Raw genomic sequence first — 14,092 nt, forward strand, 5'->3', positions numbered from 1 at the left:
TCGTTGTGCACAGTCTTGTTGTAGTTAAGCCATGATTGTTGTAGGTATCACTGGGAGGAATTGACCTCCAGGCCACTTGGTTGTGAGAATCAGCTGTGTCTGCAGTGGAAGAACTTCTTTGCTGGAGACACCCCTCCAGGGCAACACTTGCTTCAATGGGGCTTTGGTGCTCACTGAGTCTGCCCCCTGAGTGTGTCCTCTAAGGGTCCAAGGAGGTGCAAACTGGATGGTCCCACTCTGACCTCTGGGCACACTCACTCCTGGTTCTCTAGGGAGGTGCTAATCTAGCCTTTGCCTGAGGCTACCCAGCAAAAGCCTCCCTGCAGGTCTTGGGTGGGGCAGGTCTCAAGGGATAAACAGGGCGGGGCTAGCAGTTATAACTGCTCTCAGTCCTGCCCTCAGATGCTCTGCTTCTCAATGTCCCGGTAATCGCTGCAAGCACCTCTGAGAGAAAGCTGCCCTCGAGTTCCGACCGATGCCAGACAGTCCCGCTTCTCCCGTATGAGTCTGGGTCCCCGAATACTCACCCAGATCTGGAGCTCAGATCCTGAGACTCCCTCCCGATTGAAAAAGACAACTGTGCCCTCAGCCCGCCAGCCCGCTCCGCATGCACTCTGCGCCTTAGTATTTTACTTCCGTACTGCGCCTCCTCTGAGTCTCGGTATGCTTTCCTCTTTCCTTCTAGTTGTAGAATTTCCACTCAGCCAGCCTTCCTGTGGTTCTGGATGATGTCTGTTCTGTCTTTTAGTTGTATTTTTGAAGTTGTTTTGCGAGGCAGCAAACTCTGGTGTTTACCTATGCCGCCATCTTTGTTTCTCCCCCCTTGTGTATTTTAAAAGTACCTATTGGATATTTGTTTTATGTCAGACGTGGTTTTAAAGCTGAAGTGCTGCAAAGGATCTCAGGTTAACGCTAAATGTCTCTTGTCCCCTGCGTGTGATTGCCTTCTTCTCTATGGGAGAGACCTGTGCCCTTTGGCTTCCAATGAGGTTTTCCAAGACAAAGACTTTCCTTTCTGCTGGGAAGCTTAGCTGTGTGCTGGCTCTCCGAGACACCGATAATTCTTGGAATGCCGTCTTTCCAGGAATCCAGGAAGCCCGTGCCCAGGAGCCTCAGGGTCAGGGTGACTGCCCAGCCTCCTCAGACTGCAGAAACCTTTGGATCCTCCCGCCTTCTGGTGGATTATTTAGCCCATTCACTATGCAAATTTTCTTTTGTCTGGAAGGTTATCAGTGTATATCGCACTGAGATGTAAAATCATTTCTGTTCCTGGTCTCAGTGTTAAAATTGACTGCGAGTTACGTAAGGTTAGTAAGTGGGAAGGCCCACATGCCTTCCTAGGAGGCTGCTCTGGAATGAAGTCACCCTGGTGAACGGTGTTGCAGTGGGAGATTCAGGAGAATCACTTTGAAAGTGTCTCCCAATTCATAATTCCAGGTTCGCTGAGCTCCAGAGCTACACTCAGCTCAACTTCAGACCAATAGAAGACGCTCAGTGTGACATTGTGGTTGAGAAACCAGCCTACTTCATGAAATTGGATGCAGGTGAGAAGTTAATTTGTAATTTATTAGTTAATGAGGCTTTGTTCCTTTTAAATAAATTTTATTTATTGATTTCTAGAGAGAGAGAGAGAGAGAGAGAGAGAGAGGTTTGTTGTTCTACTTATCTGTGCATTGGTTGGTTGATTCTTGCATGTGCCCTGACCGGGGATTGAACCTGAAACGTGTCTCACTGGGACGATACTCTAACCACCTGGGCACCCAGCCAGGGCAGTGTTCCTTTTCTGATACATTATGTGATTTCCGGTAACTTTTGGGAAGCAGTATGACATTGAAGAGTGGGTTTGCTTTCTGCTTTCTCCTCTGAAGCAGTGAACTGGTTTGAATTTCCCTTCATTCAATACCTTTAGAAGAAACCTGCATATTTGTATCAAATGACTCAATCAGAATCGAAAGGCGAGAGAAGAGGTGGATGAATACCTCTGACACTAGATGTGCCCCATCACCTTTCCCAAAGCACTCGATGTAGGTTGAGCTTCGTTGGGACTTTCCTCCGAGGAGAAGCCGTGTGGGCACTGCGGGCAGGAAAGGGTCCGTGACCGCTTCTGCAAGCTTTCTGACATTGTTCCCACGACGAGTAAATTTCAGATTCCTCTGGAAGTTGGGTTTGCAGTATATTCTTGGGGGAACAGTTGAAATTACAGTGATTTTCCCATTTATGTATAAACCTTCTAACTCTCAACTTGTAAGCATGCTTCACTTCGTGAGCTGCTTGTCTTGCATGGCAACGTGGATCGCGCTGCGTTCGTTCACTCGCTCGCTCGCTGTGGGAGGTGAGGGTCATGCTGCCGCACACATCACGCTCATGAGCGCCGGCCTTCGGCGAAACAGAGCTCTCCTTCCTGGCTGTTTCAGCATTACGATGACTTATTGCTCATATTTTTAATGTGTTCTGCTTTCTGACGTCATAATTCTTACATTACAAAGTATTAAGTTCAGGAATCAGACAAGTTTACATTTTAAAAAATAAGAGGAAGTAAAAATGCTATGTTTGATGTCCTGACTCATTTAAAAAATATGCCAATTAAAAGGGGCCAAGAAAACACTGATTTGCCTGTAAAAGGGTTGAATGTGTGCACTGAGATACCTGTGCAATAGCGTATGTTGAAGGGGAGTGATCGGCCAGTTCTTTCCTATTCTACATTTTTCTTCTAACTTATGCTGTCTTCCCGTTTTCCTTTTTTTGTAATATAGAGTTTCAGTGAAGTTATTTATTTTTTCATTTGCTGATCCATTTATTTCCTTTTTTTCCTTTTTATTGAGTTATTGGGGTAGCTGGTTAACAAAATCAGGTGCACAGTGCACACTGTATTGTGTTCCCACCTCACGTCCCGTCTCCCTTTCATGGGCACTCTTCCCGGGGAGAATGAGATGCTGGGAGGAAGCAGGACTCACGTGTCTGAGGACAGAGCCTGTGATCGTCCCCGGCTTAGAACCCTCCTGGCTCCACGTGCTGTTCTGTGTGCTGTGCTGCAAGCACGTGCTGCGAACCTGCTGAGTGCCGCACGTGCGCCGGGGGCTGGCCTGGGCAAAGGGCTGTGCTGGAATAGAATTCTCTTTTTCTTGTTTATTTGAAAATATACTCTTTGCCAACCTTTCTCTGGGTGAAAAAGGAGTCCCTCCAAACATCCATCTAAATTACTCGTCTAGAAAGAACTGAGTGTTGCCAGGGCCAGTGTGTCTCAGTGGTTGGAGCACCGGCCTCTAGACTGAAGGGTCCCAGTTTCGATTCCCTGTTAAGGGCGCATACCTCGCTTGCAGGTTCCCCAGCCCTGGTTGGGGTGCGTGCAGCAGGCATCCAGTCAATATTTCTCTCTCCGTCTCTGTCTCTCTCCCCCTCCCTTCCACTCTCTCTAGAAATCAATGGAAAAAATATCCTTGGGTGAGGATTAAAAAATAGAACTGATTTTTTTTTAAACTCATTTTCTGGCACACAATGTAGTTATTCACTGTGGGAATGAAGTCAGAATAGTTCATGATTTCTGCTCTTAAGAGTCACTTTTTCTTTTAATAAACATTTTTCCTCCTTTAAAGTACATGTTTTAAATGCCAGTTCCTGGAATTGCATCCTGTTCAGAGTCACACATTTCCAGGTTGAATCCTGGGTCCTGTGCGCTGAGCCTGGATGGTGTACTTGGGCCTGGGACTCTCATTCCTCTCCACCCATCTGATCCAGCCCGACCCAGCTAGTTGCCGTTGTTTCATACTATCAGGTCCTGGCTGGGCAGTTGTGGGTAATTTCTAACAAAGCCGGCACCTCAGTGTAGGGATTTCCTGTTTCTAGTTGAGGAGATTAGGGGCTCAGGAACTTGTCTGAGAACGTGGCTCGTGAATGGCTGAGCTGGGATTCAGCCCAGTTCTTCTGATTCCAAAGTTCAGGCCCCTTCAGCTAGAACACGAGACATCCAGCCCTTTTAAACAATAATCGGCTAGTATTTCCGCAAGGAGCAATGTTGTAAGTAGCAAGTGTGAAGAAAAGAGACAGGAATGAAAAAATACTCAAATGCTAATAGTTGCTGTCCTTTTCAATCCTATGATGAACAGGTGTAGCCTAATTTATTTTTAAAAATAAATGATCCTAAAAATAAATTCATGGTCCTATAGTTCTATCCAATTCTGAGCTAAATAGACTTGTATTATTCACTCCCCTCGCCCCCTGGGAACTTAATGATTATTTATTACTTATTTTATATGGGAAAATGCATTCCTGATTTCTAAATAATCAATTTTAGAGTGAATTTTTGAACCCAATCAGTCTGTAAATTGAGAATTGCCTGAGTATAGATCAGCTGTGGGCAAACTACGGCCCACGGGCCGGATCCTGCCCGTTTGAAATGAATAAAACTAAAAAAAAAAAAAAGACTGTACCCTTTTATGTAATGATGTTTACTTTGAATTTATATTAGTTCACACAAACACTCCATCCATGCTTTTGTTCCGGCCCTCCGGTCCAGTTTAAGAACCCATTGTGGCCCTCGAGTCAAAAAGTTTGCCCACCCCTGGTCTAGATCATGTCATGTTTGGAAAAACTCCTTTCTCTCTCATTTATTTCAGCTAAAAGTCCATCATGTGATAAACAGAAGGGGTGGAGTAAAATTGTCTGCTCATGTGCTCTCCGGGGTTAGCTAACGCAGGCTTCTTTCTCCGACGGTAGGTGTTAACATGTATCACCACTTCTGCGACTTCCTGAACCTGTACCTCACTCAGCACGTGAACAACTCCTTCAGCACCGACGTGTACGTCGTGATGTGGGACACGGTGCGTAGGCTGCCTCGCTTCCGCTCTGGCCTTGCTCCTCACATCTGTGGCTCTGCGTGGTGAACGGGACTTTCTCAGACACCACATTCAAATATACACGCACACACACATGTCCACAGACGTGCAGGTGAGTGGGGGCGTGTCTGTGTGTGTATGCACATGTTCAGATGGGCGGACACATAGGTAGGCTTACATTTCGTTCTGGGAACTTGAGAGGGAGGCAGTGGAAGAGTTCCTTCCCTGTGTGGGCAGGGGGGCTCCGCAGACCAAAGCCTGGCTCTCCCTGACCTCGGCGCCCCCCGCCCGGGGAGAGCTGCCCCTGCGTGCAGCTGTGCTGCGTGGATGAGCTCACTACAGGGCGGGCCCGAGGCCTGCACATCAGCACCGCACCTGCCTCTTGCCGTTTGTTTTTACTGCTGTCTTTTTTCTTTCTTCTCTCCCTTTTCCTTCCTTTATTCTTTCAATGCTGACCCCTCCACCTGCCAAGGTCGCCCCCAAGAGTTGCTCCCGTGCACCCGGCTGTGAAATAGGACAGTTGTCATTTCTACCCAAGTGTCATTTTGAGGATAAACCATGTGGTGTATGAACAGTCACAATGCCCGACACAGCACCTGGGCTCCGAATGTCCCTCTGACAAAGACAGTGGTGAGGACACGTGGTTTATGACACACAGGCGAGGCTGCCTAGCCTGGGAAGTTGGAATGCTCACCGGGAAGTGACCTCAGGTCCGACGGAGCATTCACTCCCAGGACGCTCTGGCTCCCTCGTGGCACGAGTCCATTCAGGCGATGGTGCAGGGGAGCTCAGCTTGCTGGCAGGGCGCATCGCCACTGCTGGGAGGCGTCTTTCTAGCCGCCCGCACTCGGTGCAAGGAGGCGGATGCCCGGGGGCAGGCCGGCTCGGGTCCTACAGGATGTCCCCCGTATGTCCTGCACAGCTGATTGGCAATGCCTCCAGGTTCCCCAGAGAGAGACAGCCAGTTCCAGGAGTCATTACCTGGTTTCCCAGTCCAGGTACAGTTTTCCAAGAAAGCATCTTTTAAATCATAAGCAGTGTTAGCTCGAAGCACAGGTGACACATGCCAGGGAGCAGAGAGAGACAGCGGACTGCAGGTCCAATTCTTGTGCAGAAGGGGCAGTCTTTTTGCTAACATTTTTTTCACTTACAGGGAGCTTGTGGTCAGGCTACGTAGGCAGGTTTTCATTTTCCCCACTCCTGAGGCCCTTGGTTCCCCTGAAGTCTGATGGGACTCGGTTCCCTAAGTCTTGGCCGTGATTGCATCCCTGGTTCTCTGAGTCCGGCTGTGACTGTGTCCCTGGTTCTCTGAGTCCGGCTGTGACTGCGTCCCTGGTTCTCTGAGTCCGGCTCGGGGTGCATCCCTGGTTCTCTGAGTCCGGCTGTGACTGTGTCCCTGGTTCTCTGAGTCCGGCTGTGACTGCGTCCCTGGTTCTCTGAGTCCGGCTCGGGGTGCATCCCTGGTTCTCTGAGTCCGGCTGTGACTGTGTCCCTGGTTCTCTGAGTCCGGCTGTGACTGTGTCCCTGGTTCTCTGAGTCCGGCTGTGGGTGCATCTCTGGTTCTCTGAGTCTGGCTATGGGTGCGTCCCTGGTTCTCTGAGTCCGGCTCGGGGTGCATCCCTGGTTCTCTGAGTCTGGCTGTGGGTGCGTCCCTGGTTCTCTGAGTCCGGCTGTGGGTGCATCTCTGGTTCTCTGAGTCTGGCTGTGGGTGCGTCCCTGGTTCTCTGAGTCCGGCTGTGGGTGCGTCCCTGGTTCTCTGAGTCTGGCAGTGGGTGCGTCATGGGTTTACATTTTCCTTGTGCTCCAGTTTTGCTGCCACCAGTTTCATTTCTTGGAAATGTTTCTGTGAGCAAAGGGCACACTGTCTCTTTCTTTCTATCGTTCTGTGTGAGGGCTTCTAGGCCGCGATCGCTGGTCATCGAAAGCCCTGAGGTTACTGAGTGTGGTGGTGGCTTTTTAAAAATGACACCTGGTGTCATCTCCTTTCATACTCACAGCATCAGTGACCAGGGCTGAGCAGCTTGTTTCACAGGAGGGGAAGCCGAGGTCCGAGCAGCGGGCTGCCCTCCAAGAACAGTCATGGAGGTGGAGTCAGGGTTCCCGTGCGGCCGCTGACCCAGATCTGCACCTGAAGCCACAGTGCTGTATCCCTCCCAGCAGTCCCTGCAGAAGCTGGGACGTGGATGGAGGTTCTCCAGACACTTCCCTTCCTTCCCAGAGCTTCCTGGGCTCTTGCTGTGTGTTTGTCCCTGTCTCCCTCTCGGGCACTGAGCCCCGCAGGGCTGGCTTCACCCCCTGGGCTGCTAGGGGAGCGTGCTGCTCAGTCACCGGCTGTTTCCTGGCACGTGTGTCAGGCAGAGGGGCTGGGGCTGTCGGGCAGGCAGGTGGGAGTCATCCAGCAGGCAGACACCCTGATGTTACCTCCCTCCTGGCTGCTCTCTGCATCCATTTCAACTCTACCAACTGGGGCAGAGAGGCCTTTGGCTGCTGCTCATGCCGATTCTCAGGCAGCCAGGTTTGCTGGGTTGCTCAGAATGGAGGCCCACCGAAGGCTGATGGCTGCACCGGGACAGCGGCAAGGCCGCGTGGGGCCACTGCCGCCCTCTCTTGCTGGTGAGGCCTTCAAGGAAGCAGCACTGTGACGGGCCAGCTGTGACCCGGAGCCCTGGCAGTGGATGTGCTGCCTCAGCGCCGGTCCCAAGGGCCTCCATGCGCCGGTGCCCAGGGCAGGAACAGGGAATTGGCCAGGCCACAGGTCAGAGCTTGCTGACCTTTACGACCTGCTCCCTGGTGGTCAGTGTGCATCATAGCAACCCGTCATTCAGCAGTTTGGTCAGTTTGTATATTAGCCTTTTATTATATAGGATTGAGCCAGAACTGGGACATTTCACTTTTGGTGGTGTTGAGAAGGGCCTTCCTTAGACTGGCATTGGAGAGACATTGAAGGAAGGAATTATTTTTTTATCACCACATTTAACAGTTCTCAATATTATTGTTGTGGTTGTTAATTCTCACCTGATATTTTTCCATTGTTTTTTTTTTTTTTTTTTAGAGAGAGTGGAAGGGTGGGGGGAGACAGAGAGAGAGAGAGAGAGCAACATTGATATAAAATGTTGATTGGTTGCCTCCCTGCAGCCCAGGTACGTGCCATTGATAAGGAATTGAATCCAAAACTCTTTGGTGTGCTGGTCAATGCTCTAACCACTGTGAACACCAGCCAAGGCAACAGTTCTCGATAATTCTGAAATACCTCTAAAATGTGCAACATAAAAATTTCATAATCTGAAAAAAGTGCTATAAAGATAAAACGATATGAATATAATATATAACCAACTGACACTTTGATATTTCTTATTACTATTGGCTGATTTTCAATCTAAATTATACAATTTTAAAATAAAATAAATTAATCTGCCTCCTTTAGCTGATGGATCATGTAATTAATTTCTACTTTGCAAAAATATGATGCATTTGGTAAATGTACTGGAAAGTACTAGTTTCTGCATGTTCACGGGTTGCGAACATGGAGTCTGGAACCAAGCAGACTGGGCTCATCCCAGCCCTGCAAACACCAGCTCTACAATTTAGGGAAATTGTGTCTCAGTTTCCTCATCTGTAAAAAGGGGGTAATGATGTTACATAGCTCATTAAGTTTGTGGGCTGGTTTAATCCTATCTAATAAAAGAGTAATATGCAAATTAACCATCACTCCCTCACTCCCTCACTCCGTCACAAATATGGCGGTGGCCACGGAGCGAGCAGGAGGCTTGGGTTGCACCCAGCAATGGAGGAAGCCAAGCTTCCTGCCTGCCCTGGCCGGCCCTGAGCTCCGCTCAAGGCTACAAAGTTTCAATTATAGAAGATAAATAAATCCCAGATCCCTGCTCCCAGCCTGTGGCTGTGCCCAGCCTGAAAACGACCATCAGCTCCTCACCCAGGCTGGCCAGGCACCCCAGTGGGGACCCTCACCCCCTGGGGGTGTGGCCAGCCTGGGGGACGGGCTGAGGGCTGGTTTCAGGCTGGCCACAGCCCCTTCAGGTTGGGGGTGAGGGGGCCCACTGGGGGGCCTGGCCAGCCTGGGTGAGGGGCTGATGGCTATCTGCAAGCTGGTCAAGCCCCCCAGTGGGGACCCCCACTCTGAAGGCGCTGTGGTGAGCCTGAAAATGGCCCTCAGCCCCTCACCCAGGCTGGCCAGGCACCCCAGTGTGACTCCCACCCTGATCCGGGACATTCTTCAGGGCAAACCAGCCGGTCCCCACCCCTGCACCAGGCCTCTATCCTATATAGTAAAAGGGTAATATGCAAACTGACCCTAACAGCAGAATGACTGGGAATGACTAGTCACAATGACACACACTGACCACGAGGGGGCAGATGCTCAATGCAGGAGCTGTCCCCTGGTGGTCAGTGCGCTCCCATAGGGGGAGCTCTGCTCAGCCACAAGCCAGGCTGGAGCCTTTCCTGTGCGCTCCCATAGGGGGAGCTCTGCTCAGCCACAAGCCAGGCGGGAGCCTTTCCTGCCTCCTCAGCAGCGGTAAGGATGTCCAACTGCAGCTTAGGCCTGCTCCCTGGTGGCAAGTGGACATCCCCCAAGGGCTCCCGGGCTGCCAGAGGGATGTCTGTGTGCTGGTCAATGAATATATGAACATAAGGGGAGCGGGCCTAAGCCAGCAGGTGGACATCCCCCGAGGGGTTCCAGACTGAGAGAGGGCACAGGCCGGGCTGAGGGACTCCCCTGAGTGCACAAATTTTTGTGTACCGGGCCTCTAGTGTGTTAATAATATCAAATGCTTAGAACAGTGCCTGGGACATAGGAATGTGCAAGATGCTATTATTACTTCTCTTATTATTAATGTTAATGGGATGTCATCATATTACTCATTAGTCAATGGGTAGATCATTTCAGAGTTACACACATTATGTTTTTAATGTTAAAACTTTTCAAAGCATTTTTCTTGCTCTGAAATTTATTTCCAAAGATATTTACCCGAATGGTTTTGTTCACTGAGCATATTGGAGTGTGTGCAAACGGTGGTGTGTGTACGTGTTGTGTGTACTTGTACTGTGGATAGAAAACTCACAGGAGAAAAGCCCACAACAGCCGACGTTGCAGACATGCAAATACTAAGGGTTGGGGTGGAGAAACAAACCGCTCTGAGGAGACTAAGGCTGAAATGGTGGTGATTATTATTATTATTATTTTTTAAATATATTGTATTGAGTTTTTACAGAGAAGAAGGGAGAGGGATAGAGAGTTAGAAACATCGATGAGAGAGAAACATCCATCAGCTGCCTCCTTCACAACCCCTACTGGGGATGTGCCTGCAACCAAGGTACAGGCCCTTGACCAGAATCGAACCTGGCACTCTTCAGTCCACAGGCCGACGCTCTACCCACTGAGCCAAACTGGTCAGGGCTGTGGTGATTCTTTTGGATGACAGTACATCAATGAGGCCTACGGTGGAAGCTGGTTTTCTTACCTGGACTTCATAGCTTGCTTAGGATCGTTCCTTCTTCACACTCAGGCCAGTGCTGGTGTGTTTTACATTCTCGCAGAGCCACATTGAGCGATTTATTGCCCTGACTTATTTTGTTTCCTCTCTCAGAGCACCTATGGCTACGGGGACCTCTTCTCTGACACGTGGAAGGCATTTACGGATTATGACGTGATTCACCTGAAAACCTATGACTCCAAAAGGGTACTGGAAACCGCTGAAATGTCTATGTTACTTGTCATTGCAGTGACTCACTCATCACGTATATGCCGAATATGGGTTTCTAGTAGCTATTACCGTTGATTTCTTATTTTTTAGTTTCCTTTTTGGTAACTGGAATCCTTATTGTTAAACTCTGTAGCTTTTAAAACATTTTTTCATAGCTTTTCCAAAAGCACAGATTTCACTTGAATGAAATAATAGTTTGCTATTCAAAAATATTTTAATGTAAAATAGAGGTTAGTTAAAATTTATTTTCTGTAATTATAAGTGCTATTTTTGTCTGAAGGACACAAATTGTCTCTTCTTACCTGTTAAAATGTCTTTATTGTCAGGTGTGTTTTAAAGAAGCGGTTTTTTCACTGCTCCCCCGGATGAGATATGGGCTCTTCTATAACACCCCTCTGGTAAGAATGATATCTGTTGTGAACGTTCATATTTATAAAACTTATTCTTGATCTATTTTAAGAGAACATTTGTATATAACTTGAGAACCTTTGAAATATTCATTGTCATATGAACTCTTCTTCTATTTTAGATTTCTGGCTGCCACAGCACCGGGCTGTTCCGGGCGTTTTCCCAGCATGTGCTGCACAGACTGAACGTCACGCAGGAGGGACCCAAGGTAATGGGCCCACAGCAGGTCCTAGAGCAATGCCGCTTCGCTCAAAGCCGTTTCCTTACACCGTTGATAAGATGCCTAGGAACTTCATTAGCCTGTGGTAACATTGGTTTTGTTATGTGTCGTGTAGCTTAAAGGTGATAAGTGAGGACTTACTGCATTTTGGGTTCTGGGTGGGCTTGACTTTTACCCTGAATAGAAAACCAATACCACCTTTGCAGAAAAGAAATACTCAGAAGACAAAGCTTTCTGTGCTAGTTTCTGAACCTGAGTGTTAGAAATCACATGTGTACAATTTATGAAAGATAAACTAGGGAGAGTGGACGAATGTACTTTCTTCTCTTTCTCTTCCTTTTGCCATATTTCCCCATACAGCCCAAATCCCCACCTGAGCCACACAGCTTCTGCTAAAAAATCTACCCACCCATCCACACAGAAGTGTAATGAACTGGTTCGTCTTCTGTGGCCGAAGGAGATGCATTTTTTATTCCCTGAGAGAACTGTGAAGGAATTAGGCTTAATTTTTTTTTAAAAAGTTCCATAAATGTGTCCTTACTGCGTTTCATCTCTTTGTGAAAATCACATTTTAGGTTTAGGTGTCACTCACCTGTCCAGGCACAGACAGCATTATGTGGCCTTGCCTTCTGATTACAGGATGGGAAAATCAGAGTCACCATTCTTGCGCGGAGCACAGAGTACCGGAAGATACTCAACCAAAATGAGGTGAGTGTGGGGCATGCATTTTTAACGTCACCACATTGAACTTAACTTCCTCTAACTGGTGTGTTTTATGTTTCACATTGCACTCACTGTTTTGTGTGAACTTATTAGCTTTTAGAAAAGTTTGTTGGCTACGCCCAGTTCATGTATTGGATTTTTACTGAACGGCGCCAAACCACTTGTTAGACTCCCAAACTCATTTCAACTGCATCAACTCACAGACTATATTTCACCTCGCCTGAGCCTATGCCCGCAGTAGCATGGCTGCAGATGTACTCACAGCAGTGAGATTTGCTCCCCAAACATGCACTGAGCACCTGCCATGTGCTGGGTTCTGGTTCTGGGTCAGGTGAGAAACAGGGTAGGACTCGGTTACAACCCCCGCTTTCTGTAGTTCATTCCTCAGTCTTGGGGAACAGGGGTGATGACTGCTCTAGCCACTTCCTGCCAAGAGGGGTCAGTGAGTCCGGAAGAGTGCAAGAAAGCACAAGAAATATGCTTAGAATTCTTGAATACTAGGACCGGACAAGCAAATATCACAACCAGGAAAGGAAAACATTGTTTATGTTCACTCGGTAGCAAGTTAAGACAGTTAACTCAGGTTTCTACAGGCTGGTCTGGATCCTGGGCGGAAGCAGTCCTCTTTCGAGATGCCTGTCTTCTCTTCTTGGCCAGGTGGGGTCCGTCGTCCTGTTTTATTTGAAAGGGGACTAACTAGAGGGACTTCACAGGGTCCCTCCCACTTAGGTTGTAGCTGACCTCACTGTGGCTTTTCCCAAGTCTTGAGGCCAGATAAGCAGCACCCGGAGACTGCACACGTTTTATAGTGTCGAATGTTTTTACAGTATGCTTAAGCTTCCATACGGCCTCGACTGGAGCTTGCTGTAGGGCAACTGATGAGCCCTCATCCCGAGTTAAGATAGTCATCCTTACAGCCTTGCCTTAGACTGAGTTCTCCATGAAGCATGTAATTCCGAAGGCCTCGCACCTTTCCCGTCTTTCCTGGCTACGCCTGGTGGGAGCACCATCCAGCAACACTGGTGTTTCCCGTTGGTCTCTGGATTGTCCCATTCAAAGGCACACAGTTCCTGGGACTCAGGACCCAGGGGTATGTGGTAAAAGGCTTCTTCCAAGTCTAAAACTGTAAACAGCGACGGCCTCAGATGAGGTGGTAAGCACAGAAAAAGGATCTGGCACCACCAGACGTCTGTCCTCTGCAGTGTGATGGCTCTCAAACCCCATACAGAGCGATCCTCTCCGTCCCGGGCTCCTGCCGTGGCCACTAGTGCTCCACGGGGATCGACGGGGTCGCGTTCACTGGCCCTCAGGCTCGCAGGGCTCTCCGAAGGGTATCGTCTCAAGTTTGGATGTGAGTGCCTGGACGAAGCTGTGCTCTTCAGCGTTGTGCTCTTGCTGGCCGCGGTCAGCCCAGACTCCACGGTCACCTTTTGTAGACTTTGTTCAGAGGTTTCTGACTCAAGGTTGTCTTGGGACTGTAACAGCACCTTGGAGGGCGCGGGCTTGATCTTTTTCTGGTGAGAAAGTCACTTGGGCATTTAATTTTGTTAGTGGATCTCCTCCTGACAGGAAATTGGGCATAGGGGCGCACACGGAAGGCTGTATCTTAAAGGTTTCCCGATGTGATGAGAGTGCCGGAGGAAGGGCCTGGGGGGGCTCCCCCAGCTGTGGTAGCCATGGTTTTAGGGGAGAGGGCCTTGTCTGGCATTTAGGACAGAATATGTAGCCAACATATTCCAACAGACGTTGTCTGTTGGAAAGTCTGCGCGTCTCCTTCCCACAGCAGTTGTCACCCGGGGAAATGTCCAGGTCATAGGATCTCGGGGTCGCCCAGGGCCTGTCATGCCTGGTCGTTACCCTCTTGTTTCACATGCATGTTGTTGCTGCCCTAAAGGGGCAGCCCTCGCAGTCGGGGCTCCAGGCCTGGCCCTCGGGTGTTTGCCGGCTCCAGCCAGCGCCTTGCTGGGCCTGAGGGATGCTGGCGGGTGCCAAGCTGAGCAGCTTGCTGTCTCATGTCAGCCGGTGAGCGCAAACACCCTGTCTGGGAAGGGGACGGTGCTCCTGGTTTGGGCCCCTTTATAAAGCCCCGGTGCCAGGTGTCCACTTCCTCAGGGCCCGGATAGTGCACCTCGGGGACCCGGTGCTGTGGGCCTTCTCATCATCCCGCGCCTGCGAGGAGCTCGGGC

General features: G+C 49.3%; 1 protein-coding gene across 2 annotated transcripts in view; it reads left to right on the top strand.

Moving 5' to 3' along the window:
* The window catches only part of EOGT (EGF domain-specific O-linked N-acetylglucosamine (GlcNAc) transferase), a 42,476-nt gene that overhangs the window by 13,787 nt on the left and 14,597 nt on the right, over window positions 1–14,092 (top strand). For both annotated transcript variants that reach the window (XM_015567948.1, XM_015567949.1), the window contains exons 6-11: window positions 1,438–1,544; window positions 4,714–4,817; window positions 10,439–10,531; window positions 10,882–10,953; window positions 11,085–11,171; window positions 11,823–11,891. In XM_015567948.1, coding sequence (XP_015423434.1) covers window positions 1,438–1,544; window positions 4,714–4,817; window positions 10,439–10,531; window positions 10,882–10,953; window positions 11,085–11,171; window positions 11,823–11,891 — 532 coding nt within the window. The remainder of the gene's footprint in view (window positions 1–1,437; window positions 1,545–4,713; window positions 4,818–10,438; window positions 10,532–10,881; window positions 10,954–11,084; window positions 11,172–11,822; window positions 11,892–14,092) is intronic.

Source organism: Myotis davidii, unplaced genomic scaffold (genome assembly GCF_000327345.1).
Source record: "Myotis davidii unplaced genomic scaffold, ASM32734v1 scaffold821, whole genome shotgun sequence".
Lineage (NCBI taxonomy): Eukaryota > Metazoa > Chordata > Mammalia > Chiroptera > Vespertilionidae > Myotis > Myotis davidii.